The sequence below is a fragment of the Anoplophora glabripennis genome, unplaced genomic scaffold (assembly GCF_000390285.2).
Source record: "Anoplophora glabripennis isolate ALB-LARVAE unplaced genomic scaffold, Agla_2.0 scaffold728, whole genome shotgun sequence".
Taxonomy (NCBI): Eukaryota; Metazoa; Arthropoda; class Insecta; order Coleoptera; family Cerambycidae; genus Anoplophora; species Anoplophora glabripennis.
In genome coordinates this window covers 164,991-189,173 of record NW_019417136.1, presented here as the reverse complement: position 1 = coordinate 189,173, position 24,183 = coordinate 164,991, and the positions used below count along the sequence as shown (strand labels likewise).

Genomic DNA, 24,183 nt, shown 5'->3' with positions numbered 1-24,183 from the left:
CATGATTCATTCGATTTGTAACTAGTCATGTTTTGTAAATAATTTAATTACAAACATTTTTTTCCTCTTCCATTTTCGCCTAAAATCAACTCTTGAAAAGATACATAATTAAATAGGAAGAAAAATATGACGTTTTTCGAATTTTTTTGTGCCGCCAAAAGTTAAGCCCACGTTTTTTTATGCGCATAGAAAAGTTTTCATTTCTAGTGATATTTGAAAGCCAAAAAGCCAAAAATCTCTGTGGATATACGATTCACCCAAACCAAAACAGATACCGCCTAGTCTAATATGTTTTCGGACGTATTGATACCCTCTGAATCCGAATCCAATATCAGATTTGTTCCATCACTGTCTAGTCTTCAAAAAATCGATGAAGATCTAAAAAATGGTAAATTTGTAGAAGTAACGAGATCTAGATAATATATTACTCATGGTTTTCGATGTATTTTCGTCTTCTGTTAATTAAATCACTGCTCTCAATCTTCAGCAAAGTATAAAAATGAATAAGGATAAGGATTAGCACATTTATGTCATTTGTATCTTCTTTCGGATGGCCGTTGATTTTTCCGGCGTTCCACTACCCGATCAGACCCTGAATATCTGGGTTCTATGCACTATCCGGAAATGGTTGTGTTCACGAGTCTACTTTGAGGGTGTGCTCCAGAGCATTTCATACGTATTCTATTCGGCATTCTCTTGTTGCCCAGCAAACCGTCACTTATCAAATTTCGCCCTTTTTCTGAAGATCTTCAGCGATTTTTTGAAGATTATAGGGTTATGGAGTAATTCTGACAACGGATTCGGATTCAGGAGGCAAAATTACAACGAAAAACATGTGTCATGAGTTAAGATCGCGTCACTTCCTAAATTTCTTCATTTTACTGAAGATTTTTAGCGATTTTTTGAAGGTATTCAGCGATTTACGGAAAACTGAAGGGTGATGGAGCAAACAGACTATGGATTCGTGCTCAGGAGACAAAAATACACAGGAAATCATATGCCGCATGTAAAGTTCACATAACTTTTATTTTTTGTTAGCCGGTGTTATTTTTAAACTGGTATCAATTTGTCAGTAAACCAAACGTTTTGCTTCATTAGGTACTGTGCAATTTGAAAATTGTAAAAGTTTTGACTGATTGTCAGTTTAGCATTGTCAGAATAATTTTACAAAAAACTATTGCTGTAATTTTTATTAGTGTGATACCAATAACAGGCGTCGAGCTGCAATTCCACAAATATCATAATTTTATGGAAGTATGTATTATGGTGGTACATGTAACTATGAAAGGTGAACAAAATTTAACTAAGGGTCAATAAACAAATGTCGTTGAAGACAGACACGGATTCAAATAACATATTATCACAGTGGATCAGTTCGTTATTGAAAATAAGATAAAATCTAATTTTCAATAACGAACTGATCGTCTGTAACTTCGTTTCCCGAATTTGAATCCACAAGGGTTTATGGAAATTAGAATTTGAGATCAGATGGATCATTAACAGCTGTTTTTCGATATCAAGAAGTGATTTTGGATTTAAAAGGAACATAAGTACCTATCTAATTCCTCACAATTGTTTTTGAATGCCGTAGCATATGCAATTGAGGCAGATGTAAAATTAAACATATTAAAATCTTGTTGACAATTTTTTTCAAATATTTTTTAACACATGCGCGCGGGTTTATTTTTCGAATGCTATGGCAGTGATCTTACTGATCGGGTTGATACGATCAAAGTTTCCGAAAAGCCTTCAAGTCTGTCTCAAAACACATAATTAAATCCTTTTCAAACAATATAAATATGTAGGCTTTATACTATTTAGATTATTTCATAAATACAATTTTAAAACAAACATCTATTACTATTTGTATAATGACATCGTGATAACTATTTGAATATTTTATTAATCTGCTCTAAAAAAAAACACTTTTTATAGATTAGGTACTTCACATTTAATAAAATTTGTTAAATATTCACGAATACAAAAAACTAATTCGTTTTGTATGATTTTAGACTATCCTGTAAAAATGTTGGTAAATTTTTCGCAATGTTCAGTAAGTTTCTGGTTTCGTTTAATTAAGCATTTTAATTCTTCTAAAAAATTGGCCTCGGAAAGCTAGTTTTTATTTGACCAACCTAATAGTCATATTAATTAACATTTTCATTACATAAAATTTTTGATTCAAACCGGCGTTCTCCCTAAATGCATCTTCAATGGTTGCCCTATTTTGCTCTATAATCGCCTTAAAGCTAAAAAATTTTGAATGAGCACATTCAAAATTTTAGAACTTTCGTGCATACAAGCAAAGAATTTCTGGCCTCAGTTGCTTCATACGACGAGTCGCCACTGTATTATTCACAGGAACAATCCGAACCAATGTCGTACACAAAACGAAAGTAATAGTTCTCGATGAGGCCACAGGAAACATGGGCCATGAAACCGACGCCTTATTGCACGATATCATAAGGAATAATGTCTCTGATTGCACTTTATTTACAATTGCGCACAGGCTTCATTCAGTTCTGGAATATGACAGGGTAATGGTGTTGGATATAGGCGAAATTAAGTGGGTTTAATGAAAAACAAAGATGGCATGTTCTACGAAATGGTGGAATGGGCGGGGGTATCCTCAATTATTTTAGTTAATTTGTGGTGTATGGAAAAATACAAACTGCTACTATTTCACCCAGTTACCTATTTATTTATCTGTACAGAAAATTCCTTGACCATGAGAATTTTGTTCTTTTGGCAAATTAATGAGAAATTACATTATTCTAGTAATCACTAACCCTCGAACCTAATCTTTTGATNGACTGTGAACAGGAAGACGAGACGGTATTGCATGTACTATGTGAATGCACTGCCGTCTCGTCAACAAGAGAGTCCATGTTGGGAGAACGCTGGCCTTCAATGGCCTATATTAGAGAGATCCCCCTGAGCAACGTCACCACCTTTTTCACTGTAATAGGATGGTTGGCGGCTCAGGTGGATTGATCTCTCTAACCCTCCCCACAATTCCAGACTCCAGACTCCAGATGACAGGGTAATGGTGTTGGATATAGGTGAAATTAAGTGGGTTTAATGAAAAACAAAGATGGCATGTTCTACGAAATGGTGGAATGGGCGGGGGTATCCTCAATTATTTTAGTTAATTTGTGGTGTATGGAAAAATACAAACTGCTACTATTTCACCCAGTTACCTATTTATTTATCTGTACAGAAAATTCCTTGACCATGAGAATTTTGTTCTTTTGGCAAATTAATGAGAAATTACATTATTCTAGTAATCACTAACCCTCGAACCTAATCTTTTGATTTTATATTGCAATTTATTAGTATTTCTGATTCAGACAACTCGACAACCGTTATTCAGGCCATATTTTTTACAGACAACCCTATATTACCATCTTCGCAATTAAATAGCACTTATTTTGATATAAGCGTTATACAAATCAGTGTGGGGGATGCCTTCGTGAGAGGAATTGTTGCAAGGGGCTGTCCGCAGGGAGGTGTTCTATCACCACTGCTGTGGAACTTAGTTCTAGACAGTCTCNCCCTGAGCAACGTCACCACCTTTTTCACTGTAATAGGATGGTTGGCGGCTCAGGTGGATTGATCTCTCTAACCCTCCCCACAATTCCAGACTCCAGACTCCAGATGACAGGGTAATGGTGTTGGATATAGGTGAAATTAAGTGGGTTTAATGAAAAACAAAGATGGCATGTTCTACGAAATGGTGGAATGGGCGGGGGTATCCTCAATTATTTTAGTTAATTTGTGGTGTATGGAAAAATACAAACTGCTACTATTTCACCCAGTTGAGAATTTTGTTCTTTTGGCAAATTAATGAGAAATTACATTATTCTAGTAATCACTAACCCTTGAACCTAATCTCTTGATTTTATATTGCAATTTATTAGTATTTCTGATTCAGACAACTCGATAACAGTCATTCAGGCCATATTTTTTACAGACAACTCTATATTATCGTCTTCCCAATTAAATAGCACTTATTTTGATATAAGATTTATTTATTAAACAAATAGGTGAAAATAACTAGTATCGATTTACCTGCCAACCCAGTAATTACGCCAGGAAAAAAATAGACAACACAACGTTTGTATATTCTATAGGCATCATAGTTTCGGTTGGTATTAAATTTATTCGTTAAACTCATGAGTGCAATATTTAATAAAAAGTCATTTTTCAATTTTTAATTAATCATACTCTGGCCAGGAATATGACCTCTCGAGATATATTTTTTAATATATTAATTTGATATAAAATACTTTTCATCCATTAAACAGATGGATTAAGGTCGTTTCTAGTGCGAATCCTCTATTATATGTACCTATTCTTAAAATAGTTTATATTTGATAAGATAATTGTGACGTTCGAGTACACATACGAATGGAGCCAAAGTGCAACTATAAATTAATTTCTATTTTGCACGTTGATAAATATTTTGAATCAATTTAGGGTTGGTCTTTTAATTACTTGAAAATAATTCAGGGATAAATATATGACAGCGACGACAAATAAAAAAAAACGAGTTATGTGCTAACTTTGCTTTAGCTATTTACATGATTTTCCCATGAGTCGCCCTGCATATTAATTATTTTTCTGTATGAAAAAACTAGAAATTACATTTTTGTGGATTTTGAGTCTGATTCGAATGAAGAGATTTTTCTAAAGTATTTGATCGGCTTGATCACAATCTATTAACAGTGGAATTAGAGTCATGTCGCTCTGTTATTTGTTATTTACTCTTATTTCAGTAACAGATACAAAGTTGAGTGGCTTTCAATCAGAAAATCTTTATCAATTTTCAGGGGTTCCCCAAGGCCACTTTGTAATTTTTATTAATTCTCCAAGGAAAACATACATTACTTCAGATAACTCTTAAGTAAAGAGAAGTGGAATGCAGTATTTCAGACTGTAAATCATGTTGAAGTTCATGACAATTTCTTTGTAACATTTTTTAGTTATTTTGACATGGCCTTTCCGATAAAAAAGTTCAAACGTGGACAAACACGTAAAATAAATAATTGGATTACAAAAGATCTGATTGAGCAAGGCATATTTTAACGCCAATTTCAACAACATGGCGAAACAAGATATTGGTTTAATAAATCAATATAAAGCTATAAAACAATCTCATCAAAAAAATATATAATAAAGCGGAAAGAAATTATTATGATGATGCAAAGCAAATAAGAAATTTAGAGCCTCTTGGAATTTGGTTAGAATGAATACTAATATGTCTATTATTAAAAATCTTCCAGGCCAAATACAAGTACAAGGCGAAATAACTGACGACAGAAAACAAGTGGTCGACAGTTTTAATGAATTTTTTACAAATTCGATTCAATCTTTGGATTCCAAAACAACTATAAGTAAAAAATCGATATATCCTCTAACCCAAATTCATTTTTCTTATCCGATATATCAATTAATGAAGTGTATATGATAATCAAGCAAATTTCAGAGAAGAGATCATCTGGAATAGACGACGTTCCGAGTTCATTACTAAAAGAAGTTTCAGATCTCCTGTTAACCCCTCACTTATTTGTTAAATATTTAATTTGAAAACGGTTATTTCCCTTATCAATTAAAGTGTGCAATGATTGTGCCACTTCATAAAAGAGATGATGTTAGTAAAATAGAAAATTACCGACCCGTTGCATTGGTTTCGGCATTTTCAATAATTTATGAGAAAGATTACCTGCAGAGATTAAGTTCTTTTATTTTTAAATATAATCTTATATCTGAAAATCAATATGGGTTTGTTAAAGGTCGCTCGACCCAGGATGCACTAATGTCATTTTGTAGCAATATTATCGAGTCAATCAATGAAAACCAAAAAACCATCGGCATANAGATTACCTACAAAGATTAAGTTCTTTTATTTTTAAATATAATCTTATATCTGAAAATCAATATGGGTTTGTTAAAGGTCGCTCGACCCAGGATGCACTAATGTCATTTTGTAGCAATATTATTGAGTCAATTAATGAAAACCAAAAAACCATCGGCACATTTTACGATCTATCGATGTCATTAATCATACTCACTTACTCAATAAACTTGAGAAATATGGTATTCGTGGATTAGAAACCAAATTGTAAGGATTAAAGATGGGGGTGATGTTTATTTATAAAAAAGTTTCCTGTGGACACTGGGGTACCACAAGGGAGTGTATTAGCCCCAACTCTATTTATATTATTTATAAATGACCTTCCCTTAAGACTTGGGGTCACTTGTTTTAGTTCGTTATTTGCAGACGATACATCTTGTTTAATTAGCTCAAACGGAGAACGTGATTTATGTAAATTATCGGAGGAATGAATTGCTCAAATGGAGCACTGGTGTTGTCAAAATGGCCCAGTGCTGAATTTAACAAAAACAAGTTTTATAAAATTTTCATCTATAGGTACACGGGACTACTATAGCTTATTAATTAAGTCTTCAGCGGGAAGTTTATTGCAAAATGATGTTATTAAGTTTTTGGGAGTGCACCTTGATAATCACCTTTCATGGGAATTTCATAATAAATGGAATTTAGAAAAAACTGGCTACAAAAAATTATGTTATCTGGAGTATTAAAAAAAGCCTCAGTTTAGAAATTTTGAAACTGACTATTTACGATAATTTGGTCTGTCTTTACAATTGTCAACTGTCATTTAAACTTTTACAATCCTTTAAAAAACACAACAAGCAATACATAATTAATAAAATTTTACATCACCTGAACAAATTATGTTTAATAAGAAAAAAAACCGTGAATGATAGCTACTATTTAATTACGGTCGGTCTAAACAGAGCTCAAACTGCATAGTAAATATGCGCTACTCCCACTTCGTTCTTCACTACTGCTCGACGGTAGTCATGACCACCGCTATAACCACTTTACAGATGTAGCACCGAGTCCATATATTCAAAGTTTTTCAAACGAAATCGAGTTAAATTGACTGCACATTACAAATTTAACATTTCCTTTTTAATGTGTTTCATAAGGCTAATCTATTTAATTATCAAGACAATTTTATAAACTGAATTTTAAATAAATTTTTTTACTATGAAAATTTCTAAGTGGGGCACCTCCCCAGAGCCCTCCTGAAAATCCAGCTGCCACTGGTTCCACCTTCATACTATCACATGTTTATTTTATTAAATGTTTATTTTAGACCATGAAGGCAACTTTCTAACTTGACCTGAGGGTAAATTCTTAATAAAAAAATTATTTTGCGTTAAAACGTGACATTTAACTAGTCTCTTGGAAAGTATTGATTTTTAATGCGCAAATACTCAATGACATAAGAAAATTTAATTTTAATTTCTACCATTTAGGTACTATATTATGTAGCAGGACACGGTAACAAAATAATATTGTTAGATACACAAATTACAGACATACTTATCATTTCATTGATTTAGTGAGATATGGTGCAACGGTCTACCTTTTGGGGGATTCCCCTAAAGGTCGCAAGATACCTACGCGCCGATTTCATGAAATCTAGTGTTGTTTATAAATCGTCGTTGAACAAGTGCTTAGTTTATGAACGTGTGATATTGTTGTAAAAACATTACGAATTGTTTATTTATGCATATATGGTATGTATTTTGGAATATGATAATTAGAAAAAATAAGTAGGTATCTCCAAGTAAAAGCCATATATACACAATTAGCTGTTGAGGATGTCTAGTCAAATGACATTATCTGTTCAATAAACTGTATAATAAATTTCACATGTCAATAACAATTTCATATTGCAACAATAGGTATCATCTGAGGAAGAATATAGCAAATAAAATATTACTTACTTTTTTAATTAAATTGACCTTTTGTTTATGATGATATAAAAATAAATATTCATTAATTTAATTGACAAGTAATTTTAATGGTATGATAAAACCAGTTTCAAGTTCAACTAAGTTTAAATATTACAAAAGTGTTTATTATAATAAAATTTATTTAATTTTGTACTGTACATTTCAAATATAAGTACAATATCGATTTATACCTACCTAACTACATAGTTACGTGTTTTTTTTATTGTGATTTTATCGCAATTATCTGTTACAGATAAAATTATTTACAGACCCAAATTTAAATTTATTTTTCACTTTCGGGGATTTCTCAAAGCATTTCTCATTAATCAATGTCAGTATTATCCCATTGTCATATTATTACCTGTAAAAATGTAAAGTACCCATATAATATAATTTCTTAAATATTTGCAAAATAATTGTTTAATATTTATTACAACAAATTGTGGTTATTCTGCATTTCATAATTTACTTTTTTATTATCTTTTATTTAATTTCGTATTATACTGAAAAAAAATTAATTTATTTAAACAAAATAATTTATTTAAGAAAATGTAACAAATAAAAATACTGCAACACATTATAGTAAAATAACAAACGTAAGATATTCTGGTAATTCATTTATTTTTATTGTGGCACATAATACCAAATTGAGCAAAAAAATAAATAAACCATTATGGATACCACCTTAATCATTATATGTAATTTTAGGTCTGTCCTAATTTGCATACAGTGTAATATAAATAATGGAAGATACAAGAAAAAGAAAAAATGAGAGGCACCCTCGTGAAAATGCGAATATTTTCTCAAGTTTATTCTTCTGGTAAGATATATAATACATTAAAATATTTTTGAGAATTAAAAAAGAAATATCATTTCTCTATACTTTTGCCATACTTTTGTAACTTTCGATTTTCTTAATATTGTTTTCTGATTTGCAATATAAAAAAATAATTATTATGTGTTGTAATAAATCTTTATTTTATTTATAATTTATCCGCCATTTTGTAATTTTGATTCATATCTGATTTGTAATGAATAACTTCGAAAACATTAGCTAATACATTTTCAAGGCTCTTGGAATTTAGATTGGACTTTCACCATAAGTACACCATTTTGGAAGCTCCATTTTGTAATTTTGAATCGTTCGTATCAGTTTTGTGATGAGTAACCTAGAAAACACTAGGTAATACATTTTCGAAGCGATTGTCTAAGGTTCTACACTATTCAGATTGGATTCGCCATTTTGAAATTTGGTATGTCTCCATGACAAAATTGTCATCAAGAAGCCTTACTACAACTGTGTAGGTACTTATTTTCGACTGTCGTTATGTGTAGTTCTATCCAGATTATAAATTTTGACCGGACTTTCTCATTTTTAGAGTTTTCAGGCGCCATATTGACGCCGCCATGTTGCAGGATTAGATACAAAAAATATATCGTTTTGTAACCTGAGGGGTTATTTCTTTACTTATCTATCTACCGCCATGACCAGTATCATAACGGTGTTAACTGACAAAAGAGTTTACTATTAACTTCTTGAAAGGGAGTTTATAATTATTATTACACTTTAATTAATACGTGGGAACTTAGAAATGTTGTACATTCAGAGAATGAATACCAGACTCTTACCGTATGTCGCTCATGTACAAGGTAATCCAGTGGTTGGTTGTATAGGGTGACACTTAAGTTGGAAGAACAAGAAAGAAACACCAAAACTTCCAGGAAGGGTTTTAATAACAATAAAAACAAAACAAACAAACAAAATAACGACACAACGGGCTCGACTATTAATTAATTTATTGACACGCGACAGCGTACCGAGATTCTGGGAAGGCGCTATCCATATCAAAATTTGCAATGATTTTATCCATTATTAAATTAACCCGAGGCTCTAAAACTAAATAGACTGCTCAATATGGAACTCAAGGAAAAAACTGCCTTTTTTTCGAGATCTCTTCTGAATTCGACACCTTGCTTCGACACGCCCATTTCTTGGGTCCAGACGTTTCTGTTCTTATCTTACAGGCGGGAACCCTGTGTAACCTGAGGGGTTATTTAATTAATTATCTATTTCTTTATTAATTATTATCTACTTAATTCTCGAAAGGGAGTTTATTATCATTAGATATACTTTAATTAATACGTGGGAACTTAGAAATGTTGTATGTTCAGAGAATTACTTCCAAGCACTTACCATTCATCGCTTACGTGGAATGTAATCCAGTGGCTGGCTATACAGGGTGACACTAAAGTTGGAGAAACAAAAGGAAACACCAAAACTTCCAGGAAGGGTTTTAATAACATTAAACAAAACATACAAACAAAATAACAACAAACGACTCGAACAATATTATTATTGAATTGATTTAAACACGACAGTGTGCCGAGATTCAGGGAATGCGCGCTTCATACAAAATTTCGAAAAACTTTATCCATTATTAAATTTAATTAATTAGCCCGAGACTCTACAGTTAATAATTAGACTGCTCAATGTGAAACTCAAGGAAGAACTGCCTTTCTTGCAGATCCTTCTCGAATTCCACACTTCGCTTTGACACGCCCATTTCTTGGGTCCAGAAGTTTCTGTTCTTGTCTTATTGGCGAGAACCTGAATATCGGGACGCTGGTATAACTAACTATATTAGGTTAATAATTACCTAATTGACTTGACTTACATTTATATCAATAATTATGTGACTTACTAGTAACCCTAGCCTTCCTCTAATGACTCCGCGTAGCAATTACTTGACGGATTAGTCGATCTCATTTAATCTACTCTTATAGCTTGGAAAAATCCGTCAAAAAAACCAGCTGCTTAATCTGTGACTTTCTTGTCCAATTACTATCTATTTCACAATTTAATTTAATTCTGCTTGGAATCTCTACGCTCTTCTCGTGATTTCGCGCGTTATTAAAAATATGGGTTTTTACGCTGGCGTCTCCCAGACGCAACAGATGACTACCATATGGCCCCTGACTTTAAGCGAACTTGTTAAAAATATTGCTAAATTCCGTGAAGCCTTCCCCGAAGGACGGTCTTGGCGACCTACTACTTGAAAGCCATTAACCCTCCGATAAATTGTGATGACTGAAATATTCTAGTTGGCCCATCCGAGAACTAATAAATAAATGACTACGAGTCCCGGCTTTTGTTACACCTGAATATCGGGACGCTTTGGCATAACTATGCCATGTTAATCGTTATCTAATTGACTGATTTTTACAGTTGTCTAAATAATTTTGAGGCTAAACTTACAAACAACCCTATACCTTCTTCTTGTGACTCCGCATAGCAATACGGGACGGATTAGTCAATCTCATTTAATCTATCCTTATGACTTGGAAAATCCGCCAAAAAAACAGCTATTTGACCTATTATTATTTTCCTGAAACATTCTAACAACTTTAAATATCTTGGAATTCCTACGTGTTCTTTCGAATGCATTTCGCGCGTTATTAGAAATAACTATTTTTCTCTTTATACCAGATGCTCAACACATGGCCCCGACAGTCTAAGTGAACTTGTTTAAAAAATATTGTTAAATTTCATGGGGCCTTCTCCGAAGGGCGGCCTGTGGCGACGCTAAACCTTGAAGACTCTTAACTTTTCGATAAAATTAGTGTTGACTGAAATATTTTACTTTTTGGCCCATCCGTTCCGAGAACTAACAAATAAATTACTACGCGTTCCGGCTTTTGTTACAGTTTTATTTAAACAATTGATATCCATTGTCTGCTTATTAAGGTAGACGTTCAAAAAAATGATAGTGGATGTCAATTTGTAATCATTTTAATTCCATTAACGCTCACCTTTTGTTTTTGAAAATTGAGTTAAGCTTGCGGCGTTTTGCAAAGCACTCTATCTAATCTCCATGTTGCGTTGCAACACTTGAATAAGTCCCGATGTGTAGATGTCAGCATTGATAATGTATATTTATTTACAGTTGGACAATCCCAACATTTTTAAAGGGATATAAAAGAGACCTGGACGAAGATGATCTCTACGGATCTTTAAAAGATCACGATTCGCATAGGTTGGGAATTAAATTGGAAGACGCATGGGTACAAGAAAATAAAATAGATAAACCGTCTTTAACTAGAGCTATTTGGAGAGTTTTTGGAAAAGAAATTTGTTGTTATGGTATTGTATTGTTTACTATTGAGTTTGGAACCAAGTGAGTTAAATACTATGTAATTTATTTTTTATTAACATGAAGGCAATAGGCATGGGTACCTCTATTTAACACAGTCCATACGCATATGTGGCAAAGTAATCGATATTTTTCGCACCAAAAATTCACACGACACCCCGCAGCAGATTAAATTCTTTGAATTTTTTTAAATACTTTTCAGAAATACTACTTTTGCGGATTTCTGTAGAAAATAAGTATGTGATAAGTGCGTTTATTATAAAGCTAGAAAGATGTGAAATCATACTTTTTACACCCGAATTATCTCTCGATAGTACGTATGTAACGTAAACTTGACAACTCATAAAGCCTGAACCCATAACACCTTAACACATAAACTCTAAATCCATAAGCCCACAGCCTATAAGCCATGAACCCTAAATCATTGCCGATATGTCCTTAACCCATAAAACAAAAACTAATTAACTTTCACCCCTTAACCCATAAGCTCTAAATTCATATACGTTCGAAGTATGGTTTTAGTATTAAGAATTTTTTCATATTAATTTTTTTCTATATGGATTTGGAGCTCGTTTAGTGTCTATCGAATTAGGACTTTATGGGTTTGGCGTATGTATATAGGTTCATTGTTTATGGATTTGGATTGATGAGTTTTGAGAGTTTTGAACTGATGGACATAAAAGATATATGGTGGGTTTGTGGAAATATGGATTGAGAGTTTATGGGTTGAGGTTTTATGGATTCAAGGTTTATAGGTTGTCGGGTTTTAATTTAACGCCTATGGGTTCGAAATTAATATACGAAAATAGAATATTGGAACTACCGAGAGAATTCAAGTGGAAAAAGTGTGAATTATAATAATAATTTACCTATTATGTGTACATAAAAAGTATTTTATCCTCATTTTTTTTACATGAACCAATTACTGTCTTATTTTTAGACTGGCTCAACCATTGTTGTTGGCAAAATTAATGCAGTACTATGTTCCAAATCAAACAGTGTCCAAAAACGATGCCATCATGTACGGGTCTTTGATAATACTAGCTTCATTCATCAACGCACTTCTTGGTCACAACTATGCGATGGGGATTCAACATCTAGGAATGAAAATACGAGTGGCCTGTACTTCACTGATTTATAAGAAGTCTCTTAGGATAAGCAAATCTGCAACAGTTGCATTTAATACTGGGAAAATAATAAATATGCTGGCAAACGATCTTGGGAGATTCGATAACATCTTTTTGAGTTTTCACAACATTTGGGCAGCCCCGCTACAAATTTTTCTCGTAACGTTTTTATCATACTATTTGATGGGAGTATATGCTTTAGCTGGAATTATCTTTTTTGTATTATTCATTCCTGTTCAAAGTAAGTATTCGTGATATTGACTCCGCAGTTCTTATCTCCGAAATATAGACGACGGTAAAATTATAATACAATGTGATTAGTCATTGCTGTGATTAATTGTAATTGTAATTTCTATCATAAAGAATTTCTCAATATCCGTATATCATAGACTCCTGACACGAGATGGTTTCATTGCACCTCTAAGAAGATATCCTTGTTTTTATCGAAATAAAAGATGATTCAGGATTTATCCGAAAAAAGTATTAATGTATACAACGGCAAAATTATGGACCCCAATTTCTTACAGAAACAAGAAAAAATCTGTTAAAGCTAAATTATTATTGAAGGTCACCTAATTAAGGTCAGGTATCTCAGGTTGTTCGACTCGTAAAAAACCTATTTTGAATAAAATCAGTTATTTGTTTAAAGTAAGAAAAGTTTTGTAATTGTCTAAAAAAATTAAATACAACGATATAGGTTTTTCTTCATGGCTTAATCTTTCCATTTATTAAGGAAAACAAACCGGAGGTCGATATCTTTTTCGTTTTCAACCTATTGCTAAAATAGTGTGGTTGTGCTAGAACATCCTCATTTATTTAGTTCTTTAAATAAGAATGACATAGTCAAAGCCAAAATTAAATTGTAAAACTATACCAAACTTGTCCTTTAAAAGTACTTGCTTTATTTTGAAATTTTTTTAATATGTAAGTACAATTTTTCTTTTTTTTATTAATTCCAAATATCTGAGTATTTACAAAGATTATTTCCATAACCTAACCATGTCATATAATTATGTCAAATGAAATGTGACAGCTCTTGCCACGTGCAAAATTAGTGTTATTTGTGTTGGAAAAGTACTTGTGAACAAGGAAAAAGCATTTTACGCAAGCTTATGATATGTTGGCAGTTTATTTTCAATGTTTGGAAAATGCCGTTATAGCTTCAAGAAAATACGCTTTTTTATTCCCATATTATAAAAATATATTTTATTAATACTTCTTTAAAATGAGCCGTCGTTTCTAGAAATCGAGTAAGGCATTTAGAAGTTATGACAATTTAAAAATTTCAAGATAGCGTCTTTTATACTGACGTAGCTATGGTAATAACAAAAAAAAAAGTTCAAACAAAACTTATGCAGGGCTTAACAGTGTATCTAAAAGGTGTATTTTCAATTTAGGTTATATAAGCGAAATTTCGAAGAACGACAATTTTCTGTAACACTACAGCAGGTGCGCCCTCTAGCGGTGAAGTTACAAACTTCAAAATATTTTAAATCAATTTCTTTTGGCCTTCAGCCGCCCCGTACCGTTAATCACCTTGTATACAATAGGAATAGAAAACCTCGACAATCGCTAAAACAGTTCAATTACTTTACCGTAGAGAATGAATGGTGCAGATTATTTGCAGTTTCTGCACAATGGTTTTCTAGAAGGTATATCTCAAACTGGTGATGTGATTTATGCTCGGTGGCGCGCCTCTTCATTTTTTCCTCGATCAGGTGTGCAGTAGATTGGATGAGGTGAACCTGCAGCGTGTTCTGACCCCAATTATTATATCGACTTTTTATAAACCTATTTGAAACATGTTGTCAGACAGAGATAAACCTAGAGGATTAGCTTGATCATTACTGTCAACGTTTGCATTTAGGAGCAACAAGAAGGAGGATTCTTTATGTAGGAAACGAGTGGAAAAAGTTTTTATATTACACTGCAACTATTGTTATTGCTTTGGTGAGAAAAAGTTTGAATATTGTTTATCAACGAGTCTTTAATCGTCACAGTGACCGAGAGCTTTGTGCAGGCACGGCAATAAACTGAGTCATATCAGGACCTATGTTGGAGATAAAAAACAAACAGATAGGCAGAAGAGTGTTACGCAGTAGATTTACAAAAATGGTGAATGAATTGGAAGGTCTGTTGAATGTCGAGATATCTGACATTCTGACTAAATTTTGTGGGAATTATTGTTATTAAAGTAGGAATTGAAAATGCTAGACGGAGTAGTCTTTGAGCTCAATTAAAATTTGAACTTTATTGTGGAATTGTAAATCGAAACATCTATAAGGCAAGATTTGCGTGTTGTAGGTAAAATATGATAAGTTGTTTCAATGTTATGCAACTGTAAAAACGGATAGGTACGAATTATAAGTACAAGTTTTAAGGTGGCTTCAACTAAGGGAAAATTGACTATTGTCTTATTCAAGCAATAATTCCTGGTAGTAAGGCTAGCGGTTCAAAAGTATCCCGCCATGAGTGAGAATTACCAGAAAAATGTATACAGAAAGTGTCAAAACTTGCTGGAGAAGATCTACAAACTGAGGTTTACGTTCGAGAATCATTGAAGTTCATTTTAATGAATGCTACGTCACAACAAAGGGGACATTGCGACAATATACGAACAAATATAAACGCAATTAGGAGCCTTGGAGATGATACAAATTAAAGTGAAAAGAGGAAACTATTTTCTTTATAAAGTCTTGCTTATTTCAGTTATTGGGAACTTGGTAATAGTCTTAAGTCTCAACAATACCGCGAACGTATGTAATTAATGTGCAAATTGTAATTCAGTTCCAGAAACTTTTGTTATTTTAAAAACGAGAAGTTGAGAATGATAGAATATTGACCACAGAAGGCTCTGGATTCTCAAATCATTCGAGAAAGGAGTATCAACACAATATTTGATATATTTTGTAACAGTTTACATGGATGCAGTGTTCGTTTTAAGGTCAGAAAATAATTTTGGATCAGAAGAGGAATTTATGTTAATGAGAAAAGTTTGCTCCTGTTGCTGAAAAGTAGATCACTATATGAAGAAATGTAAGTGGGACTGACTTATTCCACAGATACAATAACAAGGTTGAAAAGGTGGATATAAGTGTGAAGCGCGTTCTACAAGAAATCTTTAATTAAAATAACCTGCCTGTATGTATTCGTGAAGAATAGCAAGAAATGTAATAATTATCGAGAATGAGAATTATAAACATATTGACTGACACGTCGCAAGTGTGATAGAGGTTTTTCCCGGTAAAGAGCATGTTCGACCGGTGAAAGTACAGACAATCAGAGAACTGATACGTTCTATCCAGCGTTTGTATTGCAAGGAGTATTGCAACACTAGTACACTACTCCTTAAAAAGATATCCAGGATCATAAGAGTGTTAAGGATGGAAACTGATGCATTTCTGGTTGCCTAAATTATACCGAAAAATGGTAGAAAACAGCCCTTTTTTTATTCCAATATATCTTTTTAAAGCAATGGAAGAAAGTAGTAAAATTTCATATCACATTTGGCAAAGTATAAATGAAGACAGTAAAGCAAACATTAATTGGGATAGGTAAATAATTCGTGAGAAATTAATTTCTAAATATGAAGGTTTTTTGGACTTTTACAAAGAAACGATTATTTCTTCATAGTATTATAGAATTATGCAATTTTTTATATAGTTGTCTTTAAATAAATAAACTGATTAGACTTTATTTCATAGTTTGTTCATCACTTTATTATTTAAAAAGTTATATTGGAATAAAATTATTAAAAAATATTCATTCATGAATAGCATTATCTCCGACTTTTAATTCGCTTGATTTGTAATAGATGTCGCACTAGTAAAAATTTATTTATGAATGGACTCGGGTTATTTTTAACGAACAGCTGTTGTATGTGGTTAATTTGGTATAACCTGATTCTGAATTGGTAGTCATGGTTTCTGTTAATTGATACGTAAATATTTAAAGAATGTCATGATCATTTTAGATATATTTTTGTATAAAAGTATATAAGTAACAGTGCAAGTCCATACTATTATATAATTTTAGAAAATATGAAATATAAACAATTTTTAGTTTATTTAAAACCATAATTTATAATTAATATACCTATATTAGTATCTACGGTTAGTGGATAAGAGGGAAAACATTTTTATTTTCTATTCTACTAGAAAAAGTAATTCGTGACAAAAAATATTTTGCTTTTTAATTGAATACGTTTGTCATGAAAAACTGTAATAAATATATATACAGGGTGATCAGAAATTTAACAAAATTAATAACGTTGAAGAATAAACTGCTTTTGTTTTTGATAATATAAAAAAAATGTTAATAAGAAAAGTTGTTCATAACGGAAAGTTACGTTATAATTACGATTTGTGAATAAAGCGGCTTACTTTGGTATAAACAGAAATGGAAAATATTATATTTTTAATAATTAATATTAAGTAATTCTTGATAAAAAAAATTTGCATATTAATATAAATAGAATTTTAATTGTGAATATACATAATAATGAGAAAATATAAAAAATATGTACGATATACTTATTTTGTCCAAAAAATGTGTAAAGAATTATGTACAAAAGGACGATTTGAGTCTAAATTTTTTTTATGAGAAATAGGTAATTCAGTTCACTTCAATTGAAAAAATAGTTGTCTTATAGGTACTTTAATACCTCCAATATAAACAGAAATTCTGTGGAACAGTGTAGTTTAATAAATATGTAAATAAATGAAAGTAATAAAGAAATAAATAGAATAGGTACAGTAGAACAGGAAAAAATTTAAAAATTCATAAAATAAAATTATTTCTTTTTATTAATTTGAGTTTCTATAATATATTCTGGATCCATACATCTTTTTCCCTGTGGAATATTTTTGTATATTATTTCTGGTAGTATACAATTTTTATAAAATTGTTCCAAATTTGTTGCCATTGATTTTTTCCATAATTCTTCATATTTCTTAATTTGTTCTACATAGAGTGGGTTGTTTTCACCACTATAGGTATATTACGAAATAACATATAGACTTCTTCCGGTTCCGTATCTGAAAGTAAGAAAAGAATTTTACCAGATAATATTTGTTATAAACATAGATAATTATACATTTTTACCTATTATGCTTTTGATTTACCATAATGATATATCTAGTCATATATAGGGTGCCACAATAGTGCGATAAAGTTTAGTATAACTGCCTGTAGTAGTGATACGAAAAAAGTTACTTGCTCGGATTCACATTTTATTATTATTTCCATTATTCATTATTTTCAGACCGAATTAAACGTTCAGAAAATCTTGTTTTTGGCCTGAAGATTTTGCCCTATACAACTATAACTGAAAATAATTATAAACTTTGTCACACTATTGGAACAGCCTGTATGTGCATTGCAACGACAATATGTCATATTTATATTACGGCTAAGTAAGCGGAAAGTCCATTGTCGCATATGTAATTTTTATTTTCAAATAATCAAATACAATACCTACATATTTATTTTAATATCTATTATTTACTTGAATTTAGTACTAAGTACAACTATGCCTAGCAAATTGTAATACTTACTCTGTTAATGTTTTTTCCTTCATATAAAAAATAGTAAACTCCACAAATAAAATATTTCGCAGCCACAACGCAACAATAAAAGATAACAGCTCAAAGATCCATACAAGAAATAATTACATTCGCACCTACTCTGGTCCGAATCCATATAAGTACTAAAATGTAGAAAATAATATGAAATAAAACTTTTAGTTGGCTGCAAATATTATAAATTTGTACAACCACTTGCCATCCTCCTTTTTTGTAAATATGTACATAATAATATGTAGAAGATAGAAAATAGAAATATTTTCAGAACAAAAAACCGGCGGCCGCAAATTGGAGTTTTTATTATTTTATTACCCTTCTCTTTTCATATGCAATTATGAGATAGCAAGAGAGTGGGATGGACGTATAGGCCGGACAACTCATTATCGTGCACGTGTGCGTGCACCTGGCATTTTCTCGTTTTTTTTAGGTGTGTTTTGCCGGAATTTGAATGAATGAAATAATCGTACTATTTTTACTATAAACGTATTTCCTGTAGCGACATCTATATGAATATTGTAGTACTTTGTTAGATGAAACGGGACTTCAATTTCCTTTCTTAACGCTGAGACCTGCCCATGACAAAACGCAAAATGATCTGGAAGTCAGACGAATGTAGTGTGTGTCGCATATGCAGAGTGAGTAAGCGTTTCCCATGACTCAGTGAAAAACATTTTGTTTTCTCAAAGTACTCCTCAAGTGGGAGTATGTGGGAAATGACCGGGAGAGGGGCTAGCAGTTCGATATAACATCCATTTTTAGTATTGCCAAATAGCGTTATTGTTCCGGATTTTTGGTACCTGTAAAGAGCATAGGTAACACTAAATTATGGCATACCAACAAATTAAAACAATTAATATTAAGTGTTTCATTTTTGCTGTTACATTTTGATACTTCAAACAGCTAACTAACTTTGTTAACTTAAATAAAATATCCTGTATTTTTCTACTCTGTCGAATACATATTGAAATTTCCTTTCAAACCATATAAGCATTGTTAGGGTTTTAGAGATATTTGCAAATTTCAATTTTTTGGGCCGTTTTTCGAGTATCAGAACTTATCAAATTGGCCATGACCAAAAACATTCCAAAAACAATTAACATAACTTAAGATTTGCAAGGTTAGTTATCAAATTATTGTTCTCTGCAATCGTTTTTGCCAAAAATTTAAATAAAAATATGTGGGGATCGTTCAAATTATACTGATAAATATTATTTTAATTTGTTTGTTATTTAAGGAAAATGTGACAAAGTAATTTCAAGAACATGTAGATAATTTGCTGCTTGATATCCAGAAAAACGAAGACCCGAAGAAAGCATATTTAAGTTAACGAAGTTATAGCTGTTTGAACTTATCAAAATATAACAACAAAATTGAAACATCTAGTATTAAGTGTTTTAATTTGTTACCATTATTTAGTGTTACCTATGTCTTTTACAGATGCCAAAAATTCACTTGATATCCCGCTCCTGAAATGAGTTACTAACATCTCCGCTGCTCTGGCAATTTTTTTATTAAAAAATTAATGTCTCAAAATCTATTACGCCTAGATATGGGGAATATTTGAGAGAATAACCCTCAAATTTCACGTAGAATCAGAAAATGCAATGGATGTCCCATTTAAAATAAGAAAGTTAATGTCGTCTTCCGGTATATCCAGAAGTGCCATAAAGCAGTAAATATTTTAGCTAAATTGGCCCTATTTCCTTTGCTAGATTTATCGGACTAGTACCTTCCGAGATATCGATAGTGGCGATTCCTGGTGGGACATTCTGTATTTTGTAACATTAAATTACAATTTAAATACAAAAAATTTGAAAATTTCCGAGGAATGTCTTTTATATTATCTAGTTAACCAGTTCTATTTCATGGGTTTGGTTTTACTAAATTAATGTCGCTACAAACAATTTACAATTATTTTCTTGAAAAGAAACAAAATAATAATAATGTTCTGTATCTGAAGAAAAAAATGTAACAGTATTAACTTCTGGAAGGCATTATTCATAAAATAACGAGTGTTACATTTACAAAAGAAATTGACATTATTTCGAAAATTCTCTCCATAAATAGAAAATAGAATCTGCAATGAAGATTATTTTGTTGCTGTTTTTAGTAGGTGTACTAAATCCTATTTCGTGTTTTGATGTCACGCTATTGCTGAGTAGATGTGAGTAGAGAATAGTGACATGATTTTGTATTCTGTTCTGAACCACTTGTATTTATAGTCCAGGAGAATTACACATTGACATGGCTGTTGCTTGACGTAACTTGGGTATTAGTAAAAATCGGTCGAAAATAATATATACAATGAAAATATAAGGTTGCGCCAAGAAAAAAAAGTTGTGCTATTTGCAGAAAAAATTAAAAACTGCAAAAATACTCAAAAATGAAGTGTTTTTTCTTACATTTTCCAACATAACTTCTTAAATATGCAGTTTACAGAAAAAACTATTACTGATGAAACTGTTTGTTATGAAATTTGCTACAAGATAGAATTGTTTTGATACCTGCGCATATCATATTTTTGTTGCTAAATAGCCAAAACAACGTAAGAAAGTGATGAAAATCGAGGTAATTTGGAAGCGTCAAACTGACAGGCAAGAAATTGTCCAATTCTACTATAAATGTAGATGTAAGTACTTTAAACGATTATAAAACGAAATTCCAAAACCCGATCCAAATCGGTCTGATAGTATTGGTATGAGACAATTTGTTACTAAATTTCAGCGCGAAATGTCGTTATTTTTTTACGTGAGTGCTGGGGTTAAAGTTAGGCATTTTAATTGGCGCTGATTTTTTTACACATACTTGGACCCCTTAACAATCATATAGAATCGTTAGAATATCAATTTTCTTTTTTTGAATAATTTTTGGAGCGAATTTAAAAGTTAGAAAAATTTTGACTTTATAAACAATTACTTTCGTGAAGCGGTTTTGCGGGTTGGAAAATATACCAAAGTACTAAAAAACAGTTCTCGGAAAGACGCTTAACTTGAAAAAAAGAACGTTCAAATCGGTCCTATAAGTTCCGAGATATAGAGTGTCAAAGTCAACAAGCGCTTGCTGCAAAACTATGCATAATGTAACAACAATAAAAATGGAATGGAACTTTCCGTATGTGTTTTCATAAATATGATCGCACGTGTGCTTTTTTTATGAAAATTCAGTGAATATCGCCAAGCCGACCATTTGTGCCGCAAAACCGAGGGGGGGGAGGGGATGAATGATAGAAATTGAAATTGCGCGTTCAAAAAGAGCGTGCCCTCTTCGGCGTTCAATATCTCGGCTTCTACGGCTCCGATTATGATGATTTTTTTTAAATCAATATATCATAATTAGAGGAATTCAATTATCAAGATTTCATTAAAATATTATAAAGCCCTATCAGCCTATTACGACTACCTACTTAAAATTTCACACATTTCATTGTTGCTGTATATGCATGTAAATAATAATATCGATGGTAGATATACATAGTCCGTTGTTAATAGTTTAAAACCTTGAAATTTTTATTTAATATGTAATTTATTTATTTGATATTTATAAAACGTATCATCGCATTATTAAAGTATTCCGCTTTTTACAGCATAGTTGCTGTTTTCGCTCTCAAAATTTTTTTCTACAAGCTGTCATGCGGTGACGGCCCATTAGAATATTTCGGAGACTACTTCGATTTGAATTTTGAAAATTTGGGACCTGGTGGTTTTGAAGGTTTTATTTAAATAGAGTTTAAATAAAATAATGCCATTGTTGTAGTACTTCCGGTTATACCGGTAGTCGCCACCTATTTGCTTATTCTACGCGTAATTTTAGGGGAATTTTATAAAGCTTCCCTATATTCATCTCTAACGGTCCAATGGACTTCGACCTATTTCAATTTCATATTTATTGTCGCATTTGATTGACCGAACCGCCAAAACTTGGTTTTTCTAAATTAGACATCCTGTTAATCAAAATCTGTCTAAATCTATCCATATTACATCTCTATATACCTATCTTTTAATTTTTCTGTTTTGACGGATTTTGTTATAAATAAAATGATCCAATTTCTTGCGAGGATGGCTATGAAATTGCTGCTAAATTTAATAAATCAAATTAACCAACCATAACCAACCATAAGTCATCATTTTCTGTTATTCTGACAGTGGTACCTACTTACAATTAGTTAAACACTGATTTTAAAATAATGGAAAACGGTACTTATTCAAATGTTGATATTATAACTGAAAACAACAATGACGTTGTAAAAAAGTGAAAAACTTTAATAATACGATGATTATGAAAATATAATAAACACGTTTTATAAACATAAATAAATAATTATTTGTATCTATATCTTTTTCTATATTCTACGCATATGTACAATAAATAAATTATATATTAAATAAAAATTTCAAGATTTTATTTAAACATTATTACCACGTAATTATTAAAACGAATACCTATTAACAGTGGATTATGTACCTATATCCTACCATCGATATTATTATTTACATGAATATACAGTATAACAATGAAATGTGAAAAATTTTAAGTAGTCGTAATAGACAGAAAAGGGCTTTATAATATTTTAATGAAATATTGATAATTGAATTTCTCTCATTTTGCTTTATCGATTAAAAAACAATCATCAAAATCGGAGCCATAGAAGCCGAGATATTGAATGCCAAAGCGCGCGCGGTTTTTTTTTTTGAACGCACGATTTCAATTTCTATCATTCATCCCCTCCCCCCGGTTTTGCGGCTCAAATGGTCGGCTTGGCGATATTCATTGAATTTTCATAAAAAAAGCACACGTGCTGTGTGTTTATAAAAACACATACGGAAAGTTCTTGAAAAAACCTACCAAATTCAATTTTTATTGTTGTTACATTATGCATAGTATTGCAGCAAGCGCTTGTTGACTTTGACACTCTATATCTCGGAATTTATAGTACCGATTTGAACGTTCTTTTTTTCAAGTTAAGCGTCTTTCCGAGAACTGTTTTTTAGTACATTGGTATATTTTCCAATCCGCAAAACCGCTTCACGAAAGTAATTGTTTATAAAGTCAAAATTTTTCTAACTCTTAAGTTCGCTCCAAAATTATTAAAAAAAAAAGAAAATTGATATTCTAACGATTCCATATGATTGTTAAGGGGTCCAAGTATGTGTAAGAAAATAAGCGCCAACTGAAATGCCTAACTTTAACCTCAGAACTCACGTAAAAGAATAACGACATTTCGCGCTGAAATTTAGTAACAAATTGTCTCATACCAATACTATCAGACCGATTTAGATCGGGTTTTGGAATTTCGTTTTATAATCGTTTAGAGTACTTACATCTACTTTTATAGTAGAATTGGACAATTTCTTGCCTGTCAGTTGAACGCTTCCAAATTACCTCGATTTTCATCACTTTCTTACGTTGTTTTGGCTATTTAGCAACAAAAATATGATATACGCAGGTATCAAAACAATTCTATCTTGTAGCAAATTTCATAACAAACAATTT

The 24,183-nt window shown here is 31.6% G+C and overlaps 1 protein-coding gene across 1 annotated transcript in view; it reads left to right on the top strand.

The window, feature by feature from the left end:
- The first annotated feature begins 7,534 nt into the window (after positions 1 to 7,534).
- LOC108910885 (probable multidrug resistance-associated protein lethal(2)03659) overlaps positions 7,535 to 24,183 on the top strand; it is a 26,616-nt gene continuing 9,967 nt past the window's right edge. The window contains exons 1-4 of the mRNA XM_018715628.1: positions 7,535 to 7,614; positions 8,542 to 8,653; positions 11,778 to 12,008; positions 12,925 to 13,352. Of these exons, the coding sequence (XP_018571144.1) occupies positions 8,577 to 8,653; positions 11,778 to 12,008; positions 12,925 to 13,352 (736 nt within the window). The 5' untranslated portion in view covers positions 7,535 to 7,614; positions 8,542 to 8,576. The remainder of the gene's footprint in view (positions 7,615 to 8,541; positions 8,654 to 11,777; positions 12,009 to 12,924; positions 13,353 to 24,183) is intronic.